This window comes from Coregonus lavaretus, assembly GCF_964263955.1.
Source record: "Coregonus lavaretus genome assembly, chromosome: 21".
NCBI classification, from domain to species: domain Eukaryota; kingdom Metazoa; phylum Chordata; class Actinopteri; order Salmoniformes; family Salmonidae; genus Coregonus; species Coregonus lavaretus.
Genome location: NC_140008.1, coordinates 42,270,148 through 42,296,376, shown reverse-complemented (window position 1 = coordinate 42,296,376; position 26,229 = coordinate 42,270,148). Strand labels below are relative to the sequence as shown.

The window sequence follows — 26,229 nt, the reverse complement described above, 5'->3', positions numbered from 1 at the left end:
ACTCGAGTCTCGCCTCTCCGGAGTCGGCAGCTTCTTGTTCCTGATTCCATCCCGAGCACAGAGGAGGAACCTATGCAAGTGGGTCGAGCTCGACTACCTCCAGCTGAGCGGCAACGGCGCCTCCAGGCGGGTGAGTGCCTGTACTGTGGAGACGCCACACACATTCTGGCTACATGCCCTAAGCGGCCAAAAGACAAGGCTCGCTCGTAACGGTGGGTCTACTTGCGAGCCCAGAGTTAGATCCTGAACCCATCATTCCCCGATTACAAGTACCTGTAACCTTACGTTTCCAGAGTCATTCCCTGCCACTCTCAGCTCTCATAGACTCAGGTGCAGAAGATAACTTTATTAGCCACCAGTTCGTTACACAAGCTCGTATCCCCATGGAGCCACTACCTACCCCCATCCGGGTCACAGCCCTTGATGGGCGCCTCCTCGCGGAGATAACTCATCAAACCACCCCCGTTTCCCTAGTGATTTCTGGCAATCATTGTGAAAGCATTCAGCTAAGAGTTATGTCTGGCTCAGCTACCTCCCTAATCCTTGGCTTCCCCTGGTTGGCTCTTCACAACCCACAAATTGATTGGACACGTCACACCATTTTCAGTTGGAGCACTAACTGCCATTCCGAGTGCCTGAGGTCAGCGGTTCCCCCCACTAAGTGTAACCCAACTCCTCCCTCAGCTCCTCTTGATCTGTCATCTGTCCCCAAAGAATACCATGACCTAGCGGAGGTTTTCAGTAAGGACAAGGCTCTGTCTCTACCACCACACAGGCCTTATGATTGCCCTATTGAACTGCTTCCTGGTGCTCCCTTGCCCTCTAGTCGGTTATACAATCTGTCCCGACCGGAAAGAGAGGCAATGGAGCAGTACATTGGTGATTCTCTGGTCTCGGGCATAATCCGTCCCTCGTCGTCTCCTTTGGGTGCAGGTTTCTTTTTCGTGGAAAAGAAGGACAAGTCATTACGCCCCTGTATCGATTTCAGGGGTTTAAACAACATAACTGTTAAAAACAAGTATCCCCTTCCACTCATCAACTCAGCTTTTGAACCTCTGCATGGCGCCACAGTGTTTTCCAAGCTCGACCTCAGGAATGCTTATCACCTTGTCCGAATCCGAAAGGGAGATGAGTGGAAAACCGCTTTCAACACTCCACTGGGACATTTTGAGTATTTGGTCATGCCCTTTGGGCTTTCAAATGCCCCTGCGGTTTTCCAAGCCATGGTGAACGATGTTCTTAGGGATTTTTTGAACCGTTTTGTCTTTGTATACCTGGATGATATTCTTGTTTTTTCCAAGTCACCCGAGGAGCATGAGTCACACGTCCGTCAAGTCCTTCAACGGCTCTTGGAGAACAAGCTGTACGTCAAAGCAGAGAAGTGTGAGTTCCACAAACAGTCTACATCGTTCCTTGGATTCATAATTGAGAGCGGGCAGGTGAAGGCGGACCCCGAGAAGATCCGGGCAGTGACGGAATGGCCCACACCCACCACCCGTAAGCAACTTCAACGATTTTTGGGCTTTGCTAACTTCTACCGTAGATTCATTAAGGGTTTTAGTAGAGTGGTGGCACCCCTTACAAGACTCACATCTCCTAAAGTCCCTTTTCGGTGGTCCCCTGAGGCGGAGCAGGCGGTAGGGGTTTTGAAGGAACTGTTTTCCACCTCCCCCGTGTTGATACACCCCAATTCCTCTCTGCAGTTTGTTGTGGAGGTGGACGCGTCGGACTCAGGTGTGGGAGCAGTCCTCTCCCAGCGCTCCCCCACTGACCAGAGGCTTCACCCCTGTGCTTTCTTCTCCAAGAAATTGTCACCCACAGAACGGAATTACGACGTTGGAAACCGGGAACTGCTGGCGGTCAAGCTTGCACTGGAAGAATGGCGGCACTGGCTGGATGGAGCTGAATTGCCGTTTGTGGTCTGGACTGACCACAAAAACTTGGCTTACATCCAAGCCACTAAGAGACTCAACTCACGCCAAGCCAGATGGGCCCTGTTTTTTAGTAGGTTTAACTTTATTCTTACATACAGACCGGGGTCAAGAAATGTTAAACCAGATGCTTTGTCCCGCCAGTTTGCTGACCCTTCGGAGACCAGCGAGCCTGAGGCAGTCCTGCCTTCCTCATGCGTCGTGGCGGCTGTTCAGTGGGAGATCGAGTCTCTTGTGAAGACTGCACTTGCCACGGACCCGGGACCGGGTGATGGACCTCCCAACCTACTCTTTGTTCCCGAGACGGTCCGGTCTCAGGTGTTGCAGTGGATTCACACCTCCCGTTTTGCTGGTCACCCTGGGATGAGACGCACGTTGACGCTGCTTAGGAGACATTTTTGGTGGCCTTCAATGGAAACTGACGTTCGGGCTTTTGTGGCAGCCTGTTCAACCTGTGCTCGGGGCAAAGCCTCCCATCAGTCCCCTTCGGGGCTGCTGCTACCCCTCCCAGTTCCCAGCCGTCCCTGGTCCCACATTGCCATGGATTTTGTCACCGGCCTACCCAAGTCTGAAGGTAATGATACTATACTTACCATTGTGGACAGATTCTCTAAATCTGTCCACTATATAGCATTACCAAAATTACCGTCTGCCAGTGAGACAGCGGACCTCCTAGTCCAACATGTATTCCGTCCCCATGGAATACCTGTGGACATCGTATCTGATAGAGGCCCACAGTTTACTTCCCGTGTTTGGAAGGGTTTCTGTTCTGCTTTGGGTGCTTCCGTTAGTCTGTCCTCAGGGTTTCATCCCCAGACCAACGGTCAAACAGAAAGAGCCAATCAGAACCTCGAAGCAACCCTTCGGTGTGTGGCTGCTCAACATCCATCATCCTGGGCTAAACATCTGCCCTGGATAGAGTACGCCCACAACTCCCTCACCGCCTCTGCCACCGGTCTTTCACCCTTCGAGGTTACCATGGGTTATCAACCCCCTCTGTTTCCTGCTCAGGAGAAGGAATTGGCTGTTCCTTCGGTTCAGGAGAACCTCCGCCGCTGCCAGAGAGTGTGGAGCGACGCTCGGGAAGCATTGCTTCGGACCACCGACAGGAACAAGACAACAGCGGATAGGAGCAGGACTCCCGCACCTGTGTTTCATCCTGGTCAAGAGGTTTGGCTGTCATCTAAGAACGTACCTCTTCGTACCAAATCACGCAAGCTGTCTCCTCGGTACCTGGGTCCGTTTGTGGTGGAGTCCATTATTAACCCCGCTGCGGTTCGTTTGAAGTTGCCTTCAGCCATGAAGATACACCCTACCTTCCACGTCTCCCAACTGAAACCTGTGTCCTCCAGCCTTTTGTGTCCGCCGGCTGATCCACCTCCACCTGTTCGCCTCATTGACGACCATCCGGCCTACACCGTCAGTAGGCTCCTGGACTCTCGGAGGCGGGGTAGGGGTCTCCAATACCTAGTCGATTGGGAAGGTTATGGACCAGAGGAGAGGTCTTGGGTCCCTAAGCGTTTTGTGTTGGATCCTCAGCTGATCACAGACTTCCATCACGACAACCCTGACAGGCCTGGTGGGTCGCCAGGTGGCGACCATTGAGGGGGGGGTACTGTTATGTGGGCAGCTTGTCTCTCCCTGTTCTGTTTCCCTTCCTCCTTGTTTTGTCCCCTCTTTTTCTGTTGTATGTGTGTTTGTCCCCTTTATGTGGGTGTGTCTGGAGTGGAGCAGGGGGCGGGCTCAGGATCTGCCTCTCCTGTGCAGCTGCGGGTTGTTTCCAGTGATTCCTGCCTACGCAGCTGCATCCTATTCTCTCATCAACCTACACTACTTATTCCTGGGCATGGCTCTCCACCGGCGCCAGATCGTTGTTCTTACCAGAGCGGTAACTTGGCTCACCAGTAAAGTTATTTTGTCTTTGTCTTCAGCCTGGCTCTCCACTCTCCTTAACCTGTCGTTTGTTTTGTCTTCAGTTCAGTCATACCTCCCAACCTGCCTGCCTTCCTGCCTGTCGGTCGGTCTGCCTGCCTGCCTGCCTGCCTGCCTGCCTGCCTGCCTCAGCCTCTCCTTCCTCCGGAGCCGACTAGCCCACTCTGTTCCTTTACTTCAGTTGTTTTTGGACTAAGACAATTTGAACTTTTATTAAAATATTTTTGTTTCTTCCACTCCCTTTGTCGTGTTGGTTTCTCTGAGTGCTGGGTTGAACCATAGCCTTAACAGGCTGTACATAAGTGGACATTATAAAGGGCAAAAAAAAATTCTATAAAACAATGGCCAGTTTGGGTCGCAGTTGTATGCAAACAAAAATGTAAGAACAAATATAATAGGCCTGTCTGACCCACAAATTTGTTGTGTTTTTTCAATATGGCCCGTTCACTGATTGAGTTTGACACCCCTGACATAGACTGACCAGGTGAATCCAGGTGAAAGCTATGATCCCTTATTGATGTCACCTGTTAAATCCACTTAAATCAGTGTAGATGAAGGGGTGGATACTGGTTAAAGAAGGATTGTTAAGCCTTCAGCCAATTGAGACATGGATTGTGTATGTGTGCCATTCAGAGGGTGAATGGGCAAGCCAAAATATTTAAGTGACTTTGAACGGGGTATGGTAGTAGGTGACAGGCGCACCGATTTGTGTCAAGAACTGCAACACCGCTGGGTTTTTCATGCTCAACAGTCTCCCATGTGTGTCAAGAATGGTCCACCACCCAAAGGACATCCAACCAACATGACACAACTGTGGGAAGCACTGGAGTCAACACGAGCCAGCATCCCTGTGGAAGGCTTTTCGAAACCCAGATTAATTGAAGCTGTTCTGAGGGAAAAGGGGGGAGGGCGCAACTCAATATTAGGAAGGTGTTCCTAATGTTTGGTATACTCAGTGTATGTGCTCAGGGGGGGTTGTACTAAGCTATATGGAATTGTTTTAAGAAGGTCGTGCGAAGGATAATTTGGCTTTTTGATTTTGAATGTTATGACCCCTTGAAGTATCAAATAAATATATTTAAAAAGTATTTGATGAAAAATTATTTTTGGCCTTACTGCTATTAACCCATACAAACACATTGAATAGCATATTCACTATATGGAACAACAGATAGTCCCACAAAAAAATCTAAAGGAAGTTTGTTCTGAAGTGTCTGCCCTATATCTGAGAAATATAAGAAAGATCAGAAAACATGTTTTTGTTTTGTTTTTTTAAACATGTATTTAACCCCTTATTTTTGCCTTGAGGGCATCCTAGAGCAAAACAATTGACATGCACTGTTCGTGAGAGTCTCACCTTTCCATGGAGGGGTCATATTAGTGTGTAGCCCGATTTTGTGAGAAGACCGATTTTTGGGATGGCTCATGGTCTGACAAACACCGCTCTAGACCTGTCACCTTTCACCGCAGATGCGGAAGTGCGACATTGGCGGATGCGGTGGATTGGAACAGATATCTCTAGCTTAATCTGAAAGATTTTTATGGGGATTTTTGTATGATGGTAATTAGATTTACTCGAGGGCACGGACATTGACTCTAGGGGGTTGATAACATATTGGAGAGTGATATGCAGACTAGACCACAAAAATGGTTTGAGAGGGCATCAGTTTGCCCAAGCAAATGACAACTGCATACTGGATGCTTAAACTATCTTAACCTGTCAAATCAATCAAATTGTATTTGTCCCATGCGCCGAATAAAACAGGTGTAGACTTCACCGTGAAATGCTTACTTACGAGCACTTTCCCAACAATGCAGAGTTAAAAAGTAAGAAAAATTAGCAAAAAACACTAAAGGAAATAGTAACACAATAAAATAACAATAACGATACTATTTACAAGGAGTACCGGTACTGAGTCAATGTGCAGGGGTATGAGGTAGTTGAGGTAATTGAGCTAATATGTACATGTAGGTAGGGGTAAAAGTGACTAGTCAATCAGGATAGATAATAAACAGAGTAGCAGAAGCGTGTGTGAAAATGTGTGTGTGTGTGAGTGTGTGAGTGTGAGTGTGTGTGTGTGTGTGTGTGTGTGTGTGTGTGTGTGTGTGCGTGTGTGTGTGTGTGTGTGTATGTGTGTATGTGGCATCAATATCCCCTGTCAATGTCCCTTGTAGCTCAGTTGGTAGAGCATGGGTTGTGGGTTCGTTTCCCACAGGGGACCAGTATGAAAAATGTATGCACTCACTAACTGTAAGTCGCTCTGGATAAGAGCGTCTGCTAAATGACTAAAATGTTAAAATATGCATGTGTGTGTGTGTGTTTTGTGTGTGTGAATGTATGTAGTGTGTGTGTGTGTGTGTGTGTGTGTGTGTGTGTGTGTGTGTGTGTGTGTGTGTGTGTGTGTGTGTGTGTATGTGTGTGTGTGTGTGTGTGTGTGTGTGTGTGCGTGTGTATGTGTGTGTGTGTTGGAGTGTCAGTGTAGTATGTGTGAGTGTGTTGGTAGAGTCCAGTGAGTATGCTTAGAGCCGATGCAAGAGTACAAATAAAAAAGGGGTCAATGCATATAATCACGGTAGCCATTTGATTAACTGTTCAGCAGTCTTATGGCTTGGGGGTAGAAGCTGTTCAGGAGCCTTTTGGTCCCCGACTTGGCACTCTGGTACCGCTTGCCATGTGGTAGCAGAGAGAACAGTCTATGACTTGGATGGCTGGAATCTTTGACAATTTTTAGGGCCTTCCCCTGAGACCGCCTGGTATAGAGGTCCTGGATGGCAGGAAGCTCAGCCCCATTGATGTACTGGGATGTACGCACTACCCTCTGTAGCGCCTTACGGTCGGATGCCAAGCAGTTGCCATATCAAGCGGTGATGCAGCCAGTCAAGATGCTCTCAATTGTGCAGCTGTAGAACATTTTGAGGATCTGAGGGCCCAAGCCAAATCTTTTCAGCCTCCTGAGTGGGAAGAGGCATTGTCATGCCTTCTTCACGACTGTGTTGGTGTGTTTGGACCATGATAGGTCCTTAGTGATGTGGACACTGAGGAAGTTGAAGCTCTCGCTCCACTATAGCCCCATCGATGTGAATGGGGCCGTGCTCGGCCCTCCGTTTCCTGTACTCCACGATCAGCTCCTTTGTCTTGTTAATGTTGAGGGAGAAGTTGTTGTCCTGGCTAGGTCTGTGGCAGTTACTGTCATGCAAAAGTCTGCCAGTCTCACAGTAATTAACTGTTAATTACAATAAACATGTTTAGCATCTCCAGGCCTCCATGCTTACTAGACCTATACGTTCTCTCCCAGACTCATGAATAGAAAGATTGGAGCATAGCATAAGCTAACCAGTCCATCCAGTATGCATAATAATACAGTCCACACTCAAAGGCAATTACTAGAATGTTCTAATTTTGGAGTAGAGGCTTGACCAATTACGTACCAAAGACATCTTAAATCCGTTTATTTTATGTTTTTCTGCTGTGTGTAATATGCAGTAGGCTATGTATTGTATAATGGCACAATCATTATTTTAATTCAGATTTTTCTTCAGGCTTGGGCTCATAGGCCTATGCTTATGCATAAACTCTAATATGCATATGGTCGTTTTGAATTAATCGTGTTGTGTTAGGCTTTGAAACAACATCCACAATGACCATGTTTTCCACTCAGTTTCAACCTGTTGTTGAACTTCTTTCATTAAATTGATCACAGTGAGGTGAGTTTTAAAAGCACATACTGTTTTGATGATGTGTTTGATGTGATTTCCGATTGCATTTGCATTGATGTCAGAGTGGTTAGAGGGACAATAGAGCCCTGAGTACCAGGTCATTAGCGACCTGATGATCGTTAGCGAGTTGGGTACTACCAACGCATGTCCAGAGTGCAAAAGAGGAGATAACCGTGACTCAACGGTCACGTGGAATTTTACTGCGGTCATGACTCATGACTGCCGGTGTGGCGGTAATATGGTCACCGCAACAACCCTAGCCCTAGCACCACACTGCCAGGTCACTGACCCACTCCCTGTAGGCTGTCTCATCGTCGTCGGTGATCAGGCCTACCACCGTCGTGTCGTCGGCAAACTTAATGATGGTGTTGGAGTCGTGCACGGCCACGCAGTCGTGGGTGAACAGGGTGTACAGGAGGGGACAAAGCACGCACCCCTGAGGGGCCTCCATGTTGAGGGTCAGCACGGCGGATGTGTTGTTGCCTACCCTAACCACCTGGGGCCAGCCCGTCAGGAAGTCCAGGATCCAGTTGCTGAGGGAGGTGTTCAGTCCCAGGGTCCTTAGCTTAGTGATTAGCTTTGAGGGCACTGTGGTGTTGAACGCTGAGCTGTCATTGTATGACCTATCATATCATATTGTACCATTGCATGTTTCAGCACATGATCCTGATCCATTTAACTATTTAAATCCATTTGACGGTTTATCTCTCAGAGCTAGAGTGAAATCATGTCTAATAGCACTTTATAAATATTTTACAAGTGACACACACCCCTCTAGTCAGAAAGAAGTTCAATTTCAAAGAGCTTAACCTCACAGATCCCTAGTCTTTTCACAATGCATATTTTCAAGTGGTTTATCCTGACTTAAAATGTTCCCATAAATAAAAGAGAGAAGCTAGTGTTGGGAGTATGATGAAACAGGGTCAGAGCTGGGAGAGACAAGCACTTACATAATAAACTGAAGCTGCTGCTGTTGCTGTTGCTGGATAATTTTGGGGGAGGTCAGGGGAGAGTGGGTGTGAACTCGCCCCCAGGGTTGACATTGCCGCTGTCTGCCCTATGGTGTTCCCAAAACACATGCGCACGCATGCGCACACACACACACGCACACACATACACACCACCCACGGAAAGCATGACTCTCCTTATGTTCAAGGGAAAGGGTCATGAAAAATAGATCAGGCGCTACAGCTACAGTACCTCTGCACAAGCTGAGAGGGAACACTTCTCCTTCTCTCGCTCTCTCTCTCTCAGCTGTTATAAGTGAAACATCAAGGGGTTAGAAGAAAGGAGATGTTTGACACTGACAGGAAGATACTAAGACGTCTTGATACTGCACTTTGGTCCAAGAGGTTAAAGCAGGGTGGCCCACCCATGACCCTGGGAGCTAGCTAGCTGTACTCGAGCTAGCTGTAATACAGTAGAGGGTTGGCTGGATCTTGACTGGTGTTGATATGATCTTAGCTGAGCAACTATATTTAACATGGCTTTTCACACTGTATGTTCCTATCCTTAACACATAGGCCAACGGCCACTGACATTTGATTTTGAAAATACAAAAAATCTGCCAAAGAAAAAAGCTATGTCCTGCTCCTTCCCTGACTTTTCCTAAATGTTTGTATTTTACACTGCTCATTTGTCAGCATTTTGAAATCACAAACAGAAAAGTATTTAGACTTTTCACCTATTCCTAATTTAACCCGCCAAGACAATGGGTTGTAGGAAGTTGGTACCCAGACAGGTGCTAATGTGTCTCTCTCTCCACACTGAATGAAGGACAAATGGATGAATGGGTGATAATTACTTCACAATTGAATTTAAATTAGGCCTAACTGAATGATAAGGAGGGTGAAGAGGTTGATTTAATTTAGAAAGACAATAGTGTAATGATGATCTTGTGTTATGCATATTTATCAGCAGCAAATCATTTGACCGCGTGCGTTGGGGGTTGATACCATTTCTCTTTTATGTTTTACTTTGTAAAAAAAGCTGTTAGGGGTCTGTTTTATTTACTATAACTCTATTACTAATCACATGTATTGTAAGGGAAACGAAAACATGCTATGTGTTGCAGTTAGCCTTTAGAATAATGCAAAACATATCCTTGACTCTATCCAATTTGATGAGCGGGAAACAAATGATGCCAGTCAGCCTGCACAGCTGGCCCATCGAAACTACACCTAAATTATACCTAAACTAATTTCACACATAATAAGAGTTAGCCTATAGACAAGATTAAATTGACAATATAGAGTGACAATATTAGGCCTATCAGTTGTCAAATTGTACATGAAGAGATGGGCGCGTCTTGTAATTTACATTTACAGATGCAGGGAAAGGATCATCACTTTATCAAATCTTCCTTCATTTTTTACATTTTAGTCATTTAGCAGACGCTCTTATCCAGAGCGACTTACAGTTAGCGCATACATTATTTTATCGAACCCACAACCCTGGCGTTGCAAACGCCATGCTCTACCAACTGAGCTACATCCCCTGCCGGCCATTCCCTCCCCTACCCTGGACGACGCTGGGCCAATTGTGCGCCGCCCCATGGTTCTCCCGGTCGCGGCCGGCTATGACATAGCCTGGATTCGAACCAGGATCTCTAGTGGCACAGCTAGCACTGCGCCACCTTAGACCACTGCGCCACTCGGGAGACAGAGTCACATGGAGGTAAAACATTTTGATTTCTATATAGTATCAGAGCATATTCTGCAGTTTCTATTACACTTACCTTTGTCAAATAACTCTCATAATTCAAGAGGTGCAGCTCTATTTCCAAATTGCACTTTTTCCAAGAATATCCGTGCTGTCCGTGCGGAAGCATTGCTCTGGCTACTAAGCAAAAACTAGTAACATAATACAATTAAAATTAAAATATACTATTTATTCATGCAATTCATCCTTTACAATTGATCATGCACTGGTGCTTTTGTTTAGGAATACAGCAAATCATTTCACCTGCGCACCTGGCTGGTTATATTATTGTTATCATCTTTTTCATTTCTACTTTGTCAAAAGAAGCTGTAACTGGACTTTATTCATTACTATAAGTCTATTACTAATCGAATTTACAAATAAAGTTGATCAAATGGATTACACAAAAATTTTTTATTGTAAGGGAAATGAAAATAGACTATAGGCCTACATTTTTTCAAGGACTTTGTAGAACTACTATGTATATATTTCCACAAATATTTCTTCATACAAGTAATCCTTTATAATAGTTTATGCACTATTTATCAAGCATTGGTGCTTATGTTTACTGCACCTTGTGGGTTGATATGCATCTGATGCATATGCTAAAAGGGACGCCAGGCAACGTTCTCTAGCGGGTACTTATAGACAGAAAGGCCAGGCGGTTCTAGTGTTAAAGGGATACTTCGGGATTTTGGCAATGAGGGCATTTATCTACTTCCCCAGAGTCAGATGAACTTCTGGATACCATTGTTATGTCTCTAGCGCAGTTTCTAACTAGCGTTAGCATAAGGACTGGAAGTCTATGGGTATCTGCTAGCATCTGCTAGTATACCCATAGACTGCCAGTCATTTTGCTAATGCTAGTTAGCGTTGGCTCACGAAACTACCTCTAACTTCCTTCATACTGCACACAAAGACATACAAATGGAATCCACAAGTTCATCTAACTTTGGGGAAGTAGATGAAGGACCTCATTGCCAAAATCCCGAAGTATCCCTTTAACCCCGGGTTAAAAATTGTTCATCGCTTAGCCTTACTTCAAGTGACAGCAGAACTCAGTGATGGGCTAGCCGCAATAGGTCTGTGCAAAATGTATCTATTCCATATGGCCTTGCTGACTAAGGACTGTGATGTTTGATGTTAGTTAATAATTACCATTGTGAGTGTCCTGTTACTGTACCTTGGGCGGTGTAGACCAGTTCACTGTAGACCACAGCTGGGATGATGGGGGAGGGCAGGTCTTGGAGGAAACCCCTCAGAGTATCAGACAACACTGCCACTTCATACTGGTCCACATCCACTGAGACTGGGTCTGAGAGGGAGGGAGAGAGGGGAGGGGGAATGGGTTGGGAGGAAGAGAGTACGAGAAAGAGACTGGTGTTTAGAATCACAAATTCTTCAATCCTATGTAATTTACAAGAGAACACAAAAAAATGAAATGTGACTGGCATTGGCAGCTCATCTTTCAGCTGTACTAGTGGAGACAGACAGACATGTTGGTACAGCAGCAGCCTGACACTGGATGGTATTCTGAGCTGTAACGAAATGAGTCAAAGGAATGTCAGGGTCATTTAGCTCTGGGGAAACAGGAACATATCAGTTAGAAACAGATAAAGAACTTCCCAGATGTACTACATTCAGAGAAAGAATGTCCTAAACTAGCAGGATGTAGACAAAACAGTCACAGAGATAATGTTTGTGTGTGTGTGTGTGTGTGTGTGTGTCTATGTGTGTGTGTGTGTGTGTGATCTGGGTGATCATGTTCATTGCAGTAGGGGCGGACAAGCTGTGACACACTGTAGGACAAGCATGGATTTCTCTATAACTAATTGTCAAATAAGCTTTTCAATCATGAAGGTCCACTAAACCAGAGGTCTATTTATATCACGGTGAACTCTTTCTGACCCCCTTCCAACACAATATGATAATTAGAGAACAGTCCTGCAGCTTGTGTGTGGGTGTGTTGTGGAGTCACTGATCCTGCTCCTCCATGTGGAAAAGTCACACAGAGGGCAAGACATTATATTAATTGTCACTGTGTTCAGTGACATAGAGGACAGAGGAACAATAGTAATGTATGTTTCATGGCACACGCTAGTGACAGTCAGCCTGTGCTGGGGTTGACTGTTTTTCTATGCTGGGGTTGACTGTGTTTGACTGACAGTAGTAACTCTCTGTGAGGATGAGGACAGCCCTCTCATGGCTGACAGTAGTGGCTCTACTATGAGGATGAGGACAGGATGAGGAGTGAGGACAGGATGAGGACAGGAAGAGGACAGGATGAGGACAGGATGAGGAGTGAGGACAGTATGAGGACAGGAAGAGGACAGGATGAGGATAGGATGAGGATTGAGGATTGGATGAGGACAGCCCTCTCAAGGCAGTGCCTCCAAGTTTAATCACAGCTAAAGAACAGGTTCCAGGGACCTCAGCCAGCATCATTACACCACTGCTGCCCAGTCAGACTACAGGGGATTGTGACCAAGAAATCCCCACATCAATTCCCTCTCACTCCCTAACTCTTGTTCTGCTATCTCTCCCTCCCTCTCTATCTTTGCTGCTATCTCTTTGAGGGCTCTATTTTAACAAACCAATGGTAAGTCTAAGGGCTGGTGGTAGCGCTATAGGTCCGGGGGTGTGTCAGAAATATTTTAGCTAATTTCACAGCCATTATTATGAACGCAATAGTTGGTGGTAGTGTGAAAGGGCTGGGTTGTAGGTGTGACGAGGGCTTGGCCACTCACTGGCAAATCAATGTGTTCAATGGCTTAATACTGCATGTGTGTGTTATGTTCTGACGGTCTTTGCATTATCATCAACTCATCCATTGTGGATTGATACTACAGTTTATTAAATAGCATAGGCTACAGTAACGAGTGATAGCAACAGTAAAACATTTTTACATCCAGTGTTTGCTCACTATGTTTGGAGTGTTGACAGTCAACATTGTAGTAATTGGCTTCAATGAATATAGGCCTTTGCACATCGCACTTCTCAACAACAAAAAAATACTGGCTCCAGTAAATTGTATTGTATGTGTGAGGAACATATTCAATAAGCAAGATATAGCCTAGGCCTACCGTTGATATGGTGTTACAGAACTGAAATAATTGAATAGCCTATGTTTTGAGGAGCACATCTTCGGTAACCGGACAAGAGGCACTGTTTGGAAAGGGGGATAGATACAAGCCGAATGGAGTATGCATTGCAGGTAGGCCTACGTGAATTGTGAATAATGCAAAAATATGTTGGGTAAAAGCTTCACGAGTAGACCATTTAGAAACCTTTTATGGATAAGCTCCTTGGCTAATGCATGGCCATGATAAGAAAGACCAGACACAAGACACATTGCTGTTGAACCAGATTTCGTTATAGTAGGGTAAGGGTAGCCTACCCTAAGGGTTTGTTTTTTAATCAAACGAAACGGAATTGTTACAGGAAAATAACTGAAATGTTTTTAAATAGGAGTGTCATCAGATTATCTCATCTCTCATTCTATGATGGGCATACAGTGCCTTGCAAAAGTATTCATCCCCCTTGGCATTTTTCCTATTTTGTTGCATTACAACCTGTAATTTAAATGGATTTTTATTTGGAGTTCAAGTAATGGACATACACAAAATAGTCCAAATTGGTGAAGTAAAATTGTTCAAAAAATTCTAAAAAATAAATAACGGAAAATTGGTGGGTGCATATGTATTCACCCCCTTTGCTATGAAGCCCCTAAATAAGATCTGGTGCAACCAATTACCTTCAGAAGTCACATAATTAGTTAAATAAAGTCCACCTGTGTGCAATCTAAGTGTTACATGATCTGTCATGATCTCAGTATATATACACTTATTATGAAAGGCCCCAGAGTCTGCAACACCACTAAGCAAGGGGCACCACTAAGCAAGCGGCACCATGAAGTCCAAGAAGCTCTCCAAACAGGTCAGGGACAAAGTTGTGGGGAAGGACAGATCAGGGTTGGGTTATAAACAAAATATCAGAAACTTTGAACATCCCACGGAGCACCATTAAATCCATTATAATTTTTTTTAAAGAATATGGCACCACAACAAACCTGCCAAGAGAAGGCCGCCCACCAAAACTCACGGACCAGGCAAGGATGGCATTAATCAGAGAGGCAACAAACAGACCAAAGATAACCCTGAAGGAGCTGCAAAGCTCCACAGCGGAGATTGGAGTATCTGTCCATAGGTCCACTTTAAGCCGTACACTCCACAGAGCTGGGCTTTATGGAAGAGTAGCCAGAAAAAAGCCATTGCTTGAAAAAATAAATAAGCAAACACGTTTGGTGTTCGCCAAAAAGCATGTGGGAGACTCCCCAAACATATGGAAGAAGGTACTCTGGTCAGATGAGACTAAAATGGAGCTTCTTGGCTATGTCTAGCGCAAACCCAACACCTCTCATCACCCCGAGAACACCATCCCCACAGTGAAGCATGGTGGTGGCAGCATCATGCTGTGGGGATGTTTTTCATTGGCAGGGACTGGGAAACTGGAATGATGGATGGCGCTAAATACTTGAAGGAATGATGGATGGCGCTAAATAAAGGGAAATTCTTGAGTGAAACCTGTTTCAGTCTTCCAGAGATTTGAGACTGGGACGGAGGTTCACCTTCCAGCAGGACAATGACCCTAAGCATACTGCTAAAGCAACACTTGAGTGGTTTAAGGGGAAACATTTAAATGTCTTGGAATGGCCTAGTCAAAGCCCAGACCTCAATCCAATTGAAAATATGTGGTATGACTTAAAGATTGCTGTACACCAGCGGAACCCATCCAACTTGAAGGAGCTGGAGCAGTTTTACCTTGAAGAATGGGCAAAAATCCCAGTGGCTAGATGTGCCAAGCTTATAGAGACATACCCCAAGAGACTTGCAGCTGTAATTGCTGCAAAAGGTGGCTCTACAAAGTATTGACTTTGGGGTGGTGAATAGTTATGCACTCTCAAGTTTTCTTTTTTTTGTCTTATTTGTTGTTTGTTTCACAAAAAAATATATTTTGCATCTTCAAAGTGGTAGGCATGTTGTATAAATCAAATGATACAAACCCCCAAAAAATCAATTTTAATTCCAGGTTGTAAGGCAACAAAATAGGAAAAATGCCAAGGGGGGTGAATACTTTCGCAAGCCACTGTATAGCCTACATGGAGTTTTTTTAAACACACATCCAAAATAATAACAGGAGCTGGCTAAAATAATGTAATTGCCTACATAGATAAAAAGGGGATGTCTGCTCACTGTTCTGTTGCTGCCAAACTTGATATTTTAATAATTTTTTTTATGTTTCTAAATACGAGGTTTATAGGGACAAAAAGCACATATCTCTTGTTCCATGTGTATATTGGCACTGTGCGTCAAGGCTGGATAGGCTGCACTTCCGCTGTCAAAATCCAATCCATGCCATAACCAACCATGTTACCGCTAAGAACAGCTTTCGGTTGGTCTTAAATATTCCCACCAGTGCATACTGAAATTGGCACTTTGGTGCACATTTTTAAGGACACACCTCAGATATTGCCACCCACATCAGTGCAAGCGAGCTCATATAAAACAGGTAAATGACCAATCCTGGGATTGAAAATACAAGAGTGCCGGCTTTAACAGTTCGAAATTGCAAATTTGCGTGCGTTTGACTGCAGTCGGAAATCGAGCACTGAGGGCCTGGACCATTCTCTGCCTTTCGCATTCCCTGAATTTCTCTCTTCCTTTAGATCTCACTACATCCCTTTGTTTTTGTCTCATTCTTTCGCTCTCTCTCTCTGGCTACCACTTACTCTCTGCTCCATTGGGCCTGAAGAATCCAAGTGAATCCTAGTGTGAAGGCTATCCCTTCTCCACTCTCCTCTCTCACTCTCTTCCAATTCCCCCCCATCTCCCTCCTGTGCTTTCTCTTCTCCGCAACCCTCTTTCCAAATGCCTGCCTGCTCTCACAGAGTGGAGATGTGGCGTCACAAATGAGAAACAGCTGTTTAATCCCCTCCAGAAAGGATTAGCTTCCGCAGCGCTGCTAATTCAATGGCCCAACACTTCAGCAGGGGCAGGGCAGGGGCACACCAGGCCAACTCCACCCAGGTCAAGTGTGACCGTCGTGGGACACTGACAGGACCTGATCCCGCTGGCCCTGGATGGATGAGGTGAACTTCAGGCAGACAGAATTTTGGTCTTCTATTCAGGTTGTCTGTGTAACAGAGGGAGTTGGGAGGAGGGTGGGGGTGAGGCTGTGTGTTTGCGTGCGTGCGAAAGAGGGAGAGAGAGAGAACAGATTAGTCTCTTTTCTATTCTTGGTTGGGGTGTGCGTGTCAGAATTTGGGGTCAATTCCATTGGCCTATATACAGTGGGGTCCATAATTATTGTTATCCTTGATAAAGATGAGAAGAAAGACTGTCTAAAATAAATAATAAATAATATACTTGTTAAACAAAATAAATTTTTCTGAGCCATTGTATTAGTATAAAATAATAACGTTAAAAAAACAAACATTTGAGCATACAATACAGCTCAGTACTGGTATTATTTATTTTATACAGTCAGTTTTGTTCATCTTTATCAAGGGTGCCAATAATTATGGCCTGTTTTTCATTCCTAATCCAATCCCAGAGTTGAGTGGAATTGAAATGACATTGACCTCAGTACTAAAAGTGTGTATCATCATCATCATCATCATCATCATCATCATCATCATCATCATCACTATCCATTTCCAGCACACACAGCCTTCTACCTTCAAATCCCCCAATACATTCTGTAGAAGAGAGATAAGCTACAGTGGGGGAAAAAAGTATTTAGTCAGCCACCAGTTCTCCCACTTAAAGAGATGAGAGAGGCCTGTAATTTTTTTATCATAGGTACACGTCAACTATGACAGACAAAGTGAGAAAAAAAAATCCAGAAAATCACATTGTAGGATTTCTTATGAATTTATTTGCAAATTATGGTGGAAAATAAGTATTTGGTCAATAACAAAAGTTTCTCAATACTTTGTTATATACCCTTTGTTGGCAATGACACAGGTCAAACGTTTTCTGTAAGTCTTCACAAGGTTTTCACACACTGTTGCTGGTATTTTGGCCCATTCCTCCATGCAGATCTCCTCTAGGGCAGTGATGTTTTGGGGCTGTCGCTGGGCAACACAGACTTTCAACTCCCTCCAAAGATTTTCTATGGGGTTGAGATCTGTAGACTGGCTAGGCCACTCCAGGACCTTGAAATGCTTCTTACGAAGCCACTCCTTCGTTGCCCGGGCGGTGTGTTTGGGATCATTGTCATGCTGAAAGACCCAGCCACGTTTCATCTTCAATGCCCTTGCTGATGGAAGGAGGTTTTCACTCAAAATCTCACGATACATGGCCCCATTCATTCTTTCCTTTACACGGATCAGTCGTCCTGGTCCCTTTGCAGAAAACAGCCCCAAAGCATGATGTTTCCACCCCCATGCTTCACAGTAGGTATGGTGTTCTTTGGATGCAACTCAGCATTCTCTGTCCTCCAAACACGACGAGTTGAGTTTTTACCAAAAAGTTCTATTTTGGTTTCATCTGACCATATGGCATTCTCCCAATCCTCTTCTGGATCATCCAAATGCACTCTAGCAAACTTCAGACGGGCCTGGACATGTACTGGCTTAAGCAGGGGGACACGTCTGGCACTGCAGGATTTGAGTCCCTTGCGGCGTAGTGTGTTACTGATGGTAGGCTTTATTACTTTGGTCCCAGCTCTCTGCAGGTCATTCACTAGGTCCCCCCGTGTGGTTCTGGGATTTTTGCTCACCGTTCTTGTGATCATTTTGACCCCACGGGGTGAGATCTTGCGTGGCGCCCCAGATCGAGGGAGATTATCAGTGGTCTTGTATGTCTTCCATTTCCTAATAATTGCTCCCACAGTTGATTTCTTCAAACCAAGCTGCTTACCTATTGCAGATTCAGTCTTCCCAGCCTGGTGCAGGTCTACAATTTTGTTTCTGGTGTCCTTTGACAGCTCTTTGGTCTTGGCCATAGTGGAGTTTGGAGTGTGACTGTTTGAGGTTGTGGACAGGTGTCTTTTCTACTGATAACAAGTTCAAACAGGTTCCATTAATACAGGTAACGAGTGGAGGACAGAGGAGCCTCTTAAAGAAGAAGTTACAGGTCTGTGAGAGCCAGAAATCTTGCTTGTTTGTAGGTGACCAAATACTTATTTTCCACCATAATTTGCAAATAAATTTATAAAAAATCCTACAATGTGATTTTCTGGGGTTTTTTTCCTCAATTTGTCTGTCATAGTTGACGTGTACCTATGATGAAAATTACAGGCCTCTCTCATCTTTTAAAGTGGGAGAACTTGCACAATTGGTGGCTGACTAAATACTTATTTTCCCCACTGTAGGTGTTTTGTATAGGTCATGTTTGACTGGCAAACATTTCAACAAGGACCACTACCTCACTGTACACACACCCTCAAACACACCCACACGAAGACACACACACACACACACACACACACACACACACACACACAAAGACACCCCCCCCCCCCACACACACACATACCCACAAACACACACACAAACACACAGCCCCATGAGTATTGATCAACTATTTCTAGACGTCTCTGATTATTGGTCCAGCTGTCCATCTGATCTATTGACATATTTTGGGTTATTTTTCTAAGCATCGTCCCAAAGGAGGTCTGCTTGCCTCTGAACAAACTAATCCATACCAAGCAGGTATTTCTCCAGGCCTCATATCGATGCTCAGCTTTCAGCCTCCCCATCGCTAACACACTCTAATAGCTCATCAATCAGGCTTGACTCTCCTCCTCACACACCCAACACACAAAACACACACACACACACCGTACACACGCGCCATGACGATTGAATCATTTACATTTACATCATTTAGCAGACGCTATTATCCAGAGCGACTTACAAATTGGTGCATTCAACTTATGATAGCCAGTGGGACAACCACTTTTTTATGGGGGGGGTGGGGTAGAAGGATTACTTTATACTATTCCAGGTATTCCTTAAAGAGGTAGGGTTTCAAGTGTCTCCGGAAGGTGGTCAGTGACTCCGCTGTCCTGGCGTCGTGGGGGAGCTTGGTCCACCATTGGGGTGCCAGAGCAGCAAATAGCTTTGACTGGGCTGAGCGGGAACTGTGCTTTCGTAGAGGTAGGGGAGCTAGCAGGCCAGAGGTAGATGAACGTAGTGCCCTCGTTTGGGTGTAGGGTCTGATCAGAGCCTGAAGGTAAGGAAGTGACGTTCCCCTCACAGCTCCGTAGGCAAGCATAATGGTCTTGTAGTAGATGCGAGCCTCAACTGGAAGCCAGTGGAGTGTGCGGAGGAGCGGGGTGACATGAGAGAACTTGGGAAGGTCGAACACCAGACGGGCTGCGGTGTTCTGGATAAGTTGTAGGAGTTTAATGGCACAGGCAGGGAGCCCAGCCAACAGCGAGTTGCAGTAATCCAGACGGGAGATGACAAGTGCCTGGATTAGGACCTGTGCCGCTTCTTGTGTAAGGTAGGGTCGTACTCTGCGAATGTTGTAGAGCAGGAACCTGCAGGATCGGATCACCACTTTGATGTTAGCGGAGATCGACAGGGTGTTGTCCAGGGTCACGCCAAGGTTCTTTGCACTCTGGGAGGAGGACACAATGGAGTTGTCAACCGTGATGGCAAGATCATGGAGCGGGAAATCCTTCCCCGGGAGGAAGAGCAGCTCCGTCTTGCCGAGGTTCAGCTTGAGGTGGTGATCCGTCATCCACACTGATATGTCTGCCAGACATGCAGAGATGCGATTCGCCACCTGGTTATCAGAAGGGGGAAAGGAGAAAATTAATTGTGTGTCGTCTGCGTAGCAATGATAGGAGAGACCATGTGAGGATATTGCAGAGCCAAGTGACTTGGTGTATAGAGAGAATAGGTGAGGGCCTAGAACTGAGCCCTGGGGGACACCAGTGGTGAGAGCATGTGGTGCGGAGACAGATTCTCGCCACGCCACCTGGTAGGAGCGACCTGTCAGGTAGGACTCAATCCAAGAGTGAGCAGCGCCGGAGATGCCCAACTCGGAGAGGGTGGAGAGGTACTGCCTTTCACAGTATCAAAGGCAGCAGATAGGTCTAGAAGGATAAGAGCAGAGAGAGAGTTAGCTTTAGCAGTGTGGAGAGCATCCGTGACACAGAGAAGAGCAGTCTCAGTTGAATGACCAGTCTTGAAATCTGACTGGTTTGGATCAAGAAGGTCATTCTGAGAGAGATAGCAGGAGAGTTGGCTAGAGATGGCACGCTCAAGAGTTTTGGAGAGAAAAGAAAGAAGGGATACTGGTCTGTAGTTGTTGACATCGGAGGGATCGAGTGTAGGTTTTTTGAGGAGGGGTGCAACTCTCGCCCTCTTGAAGACGGAAGGGACATGGCCAGCGGTCAAGGATGAGTTGATCAGCGAGGTGAGGTAAGGGAGAAGGTCTCCGGAAATGGTCTGGAGAAGAGAGGAGGGGATAGGGTCAAGCGGGCAGGTTGTTGGGCAGCCGGCCATCACAAGTCGCAAGATTTCCTCTGGAGAGAGAGGGGAGAAAGAAGTCAAAGCATAGTGTAGGGCAGTGTGAGCAGGACCAGCGGTGTCATTTGACTTAATAAATGAGGATCGGATGTCGTCAACCTTCTTTTCAAAATGGTTGACGAAGTCATCCACAGAGAGGGAGGAGGGAAGGGGAGGGGGAGGAGGATTCAGCAGGGAGGAGAAGGTGGCAAAGAGCTTCCTAGGGTTAGAGGCAGAGGCTTGAAATGTAGAGTGTTAGAAAGTGGCTTTAGCAGCGGAAACAGAGGAAGATAATGTAGAGAGGAGGGAGTGAAAAGATGACAGGTCCGCATGGAGTCTAGTTTTCCTCCATTTCCGCTCAGCTGCCCGGAGCCCTCTTCTGTGAGCTTGCAATGAGTCGTCAAGCCACGGAGCAGGAGGGGAGGACCGAGCCAGCCGGGAGGATAGGGGACATAGAGAGTCAAAAGATGCAGAAAGGGAGGAGAGGAGGGTTGAGGAGGCAGAATCAGGAGATCGGAGGGAGAAGAACTCAGCAGAGGGAAGAGATGATAGGATGGAAGAGGAGAGAGTAGCGGGAGAGAGAGAGCGAATGTTGCGACGGCACATTACCATCTGAGTAGGGGCAGAGTGAGTAGTGTTGGAGGAGAGCGAGAGAGAAAAGGATACAAAGTAGTGGTCGGAGACTTGGAGGGGAGTTGCAGTGACATTAGTAGAAGAACAGCTTCTAGTAAAGATGAGGTCAAGCGTATTGCCTGCCTTGTGAGTAGGGGGGGGGGGGGGGGGGGGGGGTGAGAGGGTGAGGTCAAAAGATGAAAGGAGTGGAAAGAAGGAGGCAAAGAGAAATGAGTCAAAGGCAGACGTAGGGAGGTTAAAGTCACCCAGAACTGTGAGGGGTGAGCCATCCTCAGGAAAGGAACTTATCAAGGCGTCAAGCTCATTGATGTACTCTCCAAGGGAACCTGGAGGGCGATAAATGACAAGGATGTTAAGCTTGAATGGGCTAGTGACTGTGACAGCATGGAATTCAAATGAGGAGATAGACAAACAGCCATGTGGTGTGAAGCGTTTGTATGGCCTGTGCAGAGAGGAGAGAACAGGGATAGACAGACACATAGTTGACAGGCTATAGAAAAAGGCTACAATAATGCAAAGGAGATCGGAATGAATTGAACTAAACATCTGGGAACGCGAGAGAGCGGGGCCTCCCTCACTTAGGTTTCACTGAAACGCTCAAATATAACTCTCCCAACTTCCACTTTAGAAATTATAATTGTTGTAAACTACAGCGGTTCAATGTTTCTAGGAATAGACTAACTTAGTTTATTCAGCTAGCAACTTGGTACAGTATTCTTCCGTGAAACCGTCCAGGGCACCGAATCCTATGACGCCAAAGCCAACTAGCATGCCTCCAATAACACGGTTTAGCACCAATACTCGGTTACAACAAACCACCAGTGTGTTAACACGCCAAATCAAATCAAATCAAATCAAATTGTATTGGTCACATGCGCCGAATACAACAGGTGCAGACATTACAGTGAAATGCTTACTTACAGCCCTTAACCAACAGTGCATTTATTTTAAACAAAAAAAGTAAGAATAAAACAACAACAAAAAAAGTGTTGAGAAAAAAAGAGCAGAAGTAAAATAAAGTGACAGTAGGGAGGCTATATATACAGGGGGGTACCGTTGCAGAGTCAATGTGCGGGGGCACCGGCTAGTTGAGGTAGTTGAGGTAATATGTACATGTGGGTAGAGTTAAAGTGACTATGCATAAATACTTAACAGAGTAGCAGCAGCGTAAAAAGGATGGGGTGGGGGGGCAGTGCAAATAGTCCGGGTAGCCATGATTAGCTGTTCAGGAGTCTTATGGCTTGGGGGTAGAAGCTGTTGAGAAGTCTTTTGGACCTAGACTTGGCACTCCGGTACCGCTTGCCGTGCGGTAGCAGAGAGAACAGTCTATGACTAGGGTGGCTGGAGTCTTTGACAATTTTGAGGGCCTTCCTCTGACACCGCCTGGTATAGAGGTCCTGGATGGCAGGAAGCTTTGCAGATCATTCGTGTCCGTGTCTAACGTTGTGTAAAGTTTTGGGTTAGTTTTGACAGTTTGAGTGAGTACGTCGTCAACTTATTCAGCCAGTTAGTTAGTTAGAATAGTTAGCATACTAGCTAGCCATTGCTCTCTGCCAACGAGCTAACCCCTCCTCCCACGGCACGAACACACAGAGAGCCAAGCTAACGTTAACTAGTCACCTATGTCCCGAATTCCCTTGAATGACTCTGGTTACCAGTATGTAAAAACAAAACTAAAAATGTAGGTTATAACTTACCCTTAGTAGCTACTGTTAGCCAGTTAAGTGCAAAGCTAGCCACTGAATCGATTCAGCCAGTTCGCATCTGTACCAACGGAGAGAACGTGTCTCCAAATATTAAAGCTAGGTCGTTCCAGCTATTGTTTAATTAGCTATCCAGGTAGCTACATTTCGAGTACAGTAGCTACTAACTACCTAACGTTAACGCTTCAGATAATGACCTTAACAAGCACCTGTAGGATGAAATACCTTCAGAGACACGCATGTGTGGAGTTTAGGGAAAGAAGGATCACGAGCGACACACTCTCCTCTGACTTGGCCCAAGCTGTGCAGTGAGTGAGATAGAAAGCAGTGTGAAACTAAGCAGGCGGTTCGACTGTCATTTCTGCCACCAGCCCAATATGGGTCTGCCCTCTACTATTGAGTCATTTAATAATAATAATATGCCATTTAGCAGACGCTTTTATCCAAAGCGACTTACAGTCATGCGTGCATAAATTTTTTGTGTATGGGTGGTCCCGGGGATCGAACCCACTACCTTGGCGTTACAAGCGCCGTGCTCTACCAGCTGAGCTACAGAGGACCACAAGGAAAGGACCACCGCCCCCCCCCTACTCACAAGGCAGGCAATACGCTTGACCTCATCTTTACTAGAAGCTGTTCTTCTACTAATCTCACTGCAACTCCCCTCCAAGTCTCCGTCATCTTTAGTTCATAGTGATAGTGACTCCAGTCACCCAATTCATAGACTGTTCTCTCTGCTACCGCACGGCAAGCGGTACCGGATCGCCAAGTCTAGGTCCAAAAGGCTCCTTAACAGCTTCTACCCCCAAGCCATTAGAGTGCTGAACAATTAATCAAATGGCCACCCGGACTATTTGCATTGACACCACCCCCTTTGTTTTTACACTGCTGCTACTTGCTGTTTATTATCTATGCATAGTCACTTTACCCCTACCTACAGTGGATTGCGAAAGTATTCAACCCCTTGGCATTTTTCCTATTTTGATGCCTTACAACCTGGAATTAAAATTGATTTTTTGGGGGTTTGTATGATTTGATTTACACAACATGCTTACCACTTTGAAGATACAAAATATTTGTTTTATTGTGAAACAAACAACAAATAAGACAAAAAAACTGAAAACTTGAGCGTGCATAACTATTCACCCCCCCAAAGTCAATACTTTGTAGAGCTACCTTTTGCAGCAATTACAGCTGCAAGTCTCTTGGGGTATGTCTCTATAAGCTTGGCACATCTAGCTACTGGGATTTTTGCCCATTCTTCAAGGTAAAACTGCTCCAGCTCCTTCAAGTTGGATGGGTTCCGTTGGTGTACAGCAATCTTTAAGTCATACCACAGATTCTCAATTGGATTGAGGTCTGGGCTTTGACTAGGCCATTCCAAGACATTTAAATGTTTCCCCTTAAACCACTCAAGTGTTGCTTTAGCAGTATGCTTAGGGTCATTGTCCTGCTGGAAGGTGAACCTCCGTCCCAGTCTCAAATCTCTGGAAGACTGAAACAGGTTTCCCTCAAGAATTTCCCTGTATTTAGCGCCATCCATCATTCCTTCAATTCTGACCAGTTTCCCAGTCCCTGCCGATGAAAAACATCCCCACAGCATGATGCTGCCACCACCAAGCTTCACTGTGGGGATGGTGTTCTCCGGGTGATGAGAGGTGTTGGGTTTGCGCCAGACATAGCGTTTTCCTTGATGGCCAAGAAGCTCAATTTTAGTCTCGTCTGACCAGAGTACCTTCTTCCTTATGTTTGGGGAGTCTCCCACAAGCCTTTTGGCGAACACCAAACGTGTTTGCTTATTTATTTTTTTAAGCAATGGCTTTTTTTTGGCCACTCTTCCGTAAAGCCCAGCTCTGTGGAGTGTATGGTTTAAAGTGGTCCTATGGACAGATACTCCTATCTCCGCTGTGGAGCTTTGCAGCTCCTTCAGGGTTATCTTTGGTCTCTTTGTTGCCTCTCTGATTAATGCCCTCCTTGCCTGGTCCGTGAGTTTTGGTGGGCGGCCCTCTCTTGGCAGGTTTATTGTGGTGCCATATTCTTTCAATTTTTTAATAATGGATTTAATAGTGCTCCGTGGGATGTTCAGAGTGTCGGATATTATTTTATAACCCAACCCTGATCTGTACTTCTCCACAACTTTGTCTCTGACTTGTTTGGAGAGCTCCTTGGTCTTCATGGTGCCGCTTGCTTAGTGGTGCCCCTTGCTTAGTGGTGTTGAAGACTCTGGGGCCTTTCAGAACAGGTGTATATATACTGAGATCATGTGACAGATCATGTGACACTTCGATTGCACACAGGTGGACTTTATTTAACTAATTATGTGACTTCTGAAGGTAATTGGTTGCACCAGATCTTACTTAGGGGCTTCATAGCAAAGGGGGTGAATACATATGCACGCACCACTTTTCCATTATTATTTGTTTTGATTTTTTTTTAAACAAGTAATTTTTTTTTATTTCACTTCACCAATTTGGATTATTTTGTGTATGTCCATTACATGAACTCCAAATAAAAATCTATTTAAATTACAGATTGTAATGCAACAAAATAGGAAAAACGCCAAGGGGGATGAATACTTTTGCAAGGCACTGTACATGTACAAATGACCTCAACTAACCTGTACCCCTGCACATTGACTCGGTACCGGTACCTGCTGTATATAGCCTTATCATTGTTATTCTATTGTGTTACCTTTTTAATTTGTTTATTTAGTACACATTTTCTTAACTCTATTTCCTTAAAACTGTGTTGTTGGTTAAGGGCTTGTATGTAAGCATTTCACGGTAAAGTCTACACATGTTGTTTTCGGCACATGTGACAAATAAAAATGTGATTTGATTTGATATGCACTGTTATCCAGGACCATTCTTAAAACAAAGCCTTGACGATAACCTCGCTAGTCACCAGCTCCTGATGACACTGGGTTGGGGGAAGGTGGTGTGTGTGTGTGTGTGTATATATATATGTGTGTTTGTGTGAATGTTTGTGTCTACTACATGCAAGTGATGATCAGGCGAGCCAAGGGAGGGAAAGGTTACACGGGTGAGAGGGCGAGAGGTTTTTCTTGCAGGGTCACATGACAGTATAG

General features: G+C 45.4%; 1 protein-coding gene across 1 annotated transcript in view; it reads right to left on the bottom strand.

Moving 5' to 3' along the window:
* The window catches only part of pik3r3b (phosphoinositide-3-kinase, regulatory subunit 3b (gamma)), a 362,415-nt gene that overhangs the window by 181,360 nt on the left and 154,826 nt on the right, over window positions 1–26,229 (bottom strand). Inside the window, exon 4 of the mRNA XM_084186117.1 lies at window positions 11,464–11,595. Coding sequence (XP_084042243.1) covers window positions 11,464–11,595 — 132 coding nt within the window. The remainder of the gene's footprint in view (window positions 1–11,463; window positions 11,596–26,229) is intronic.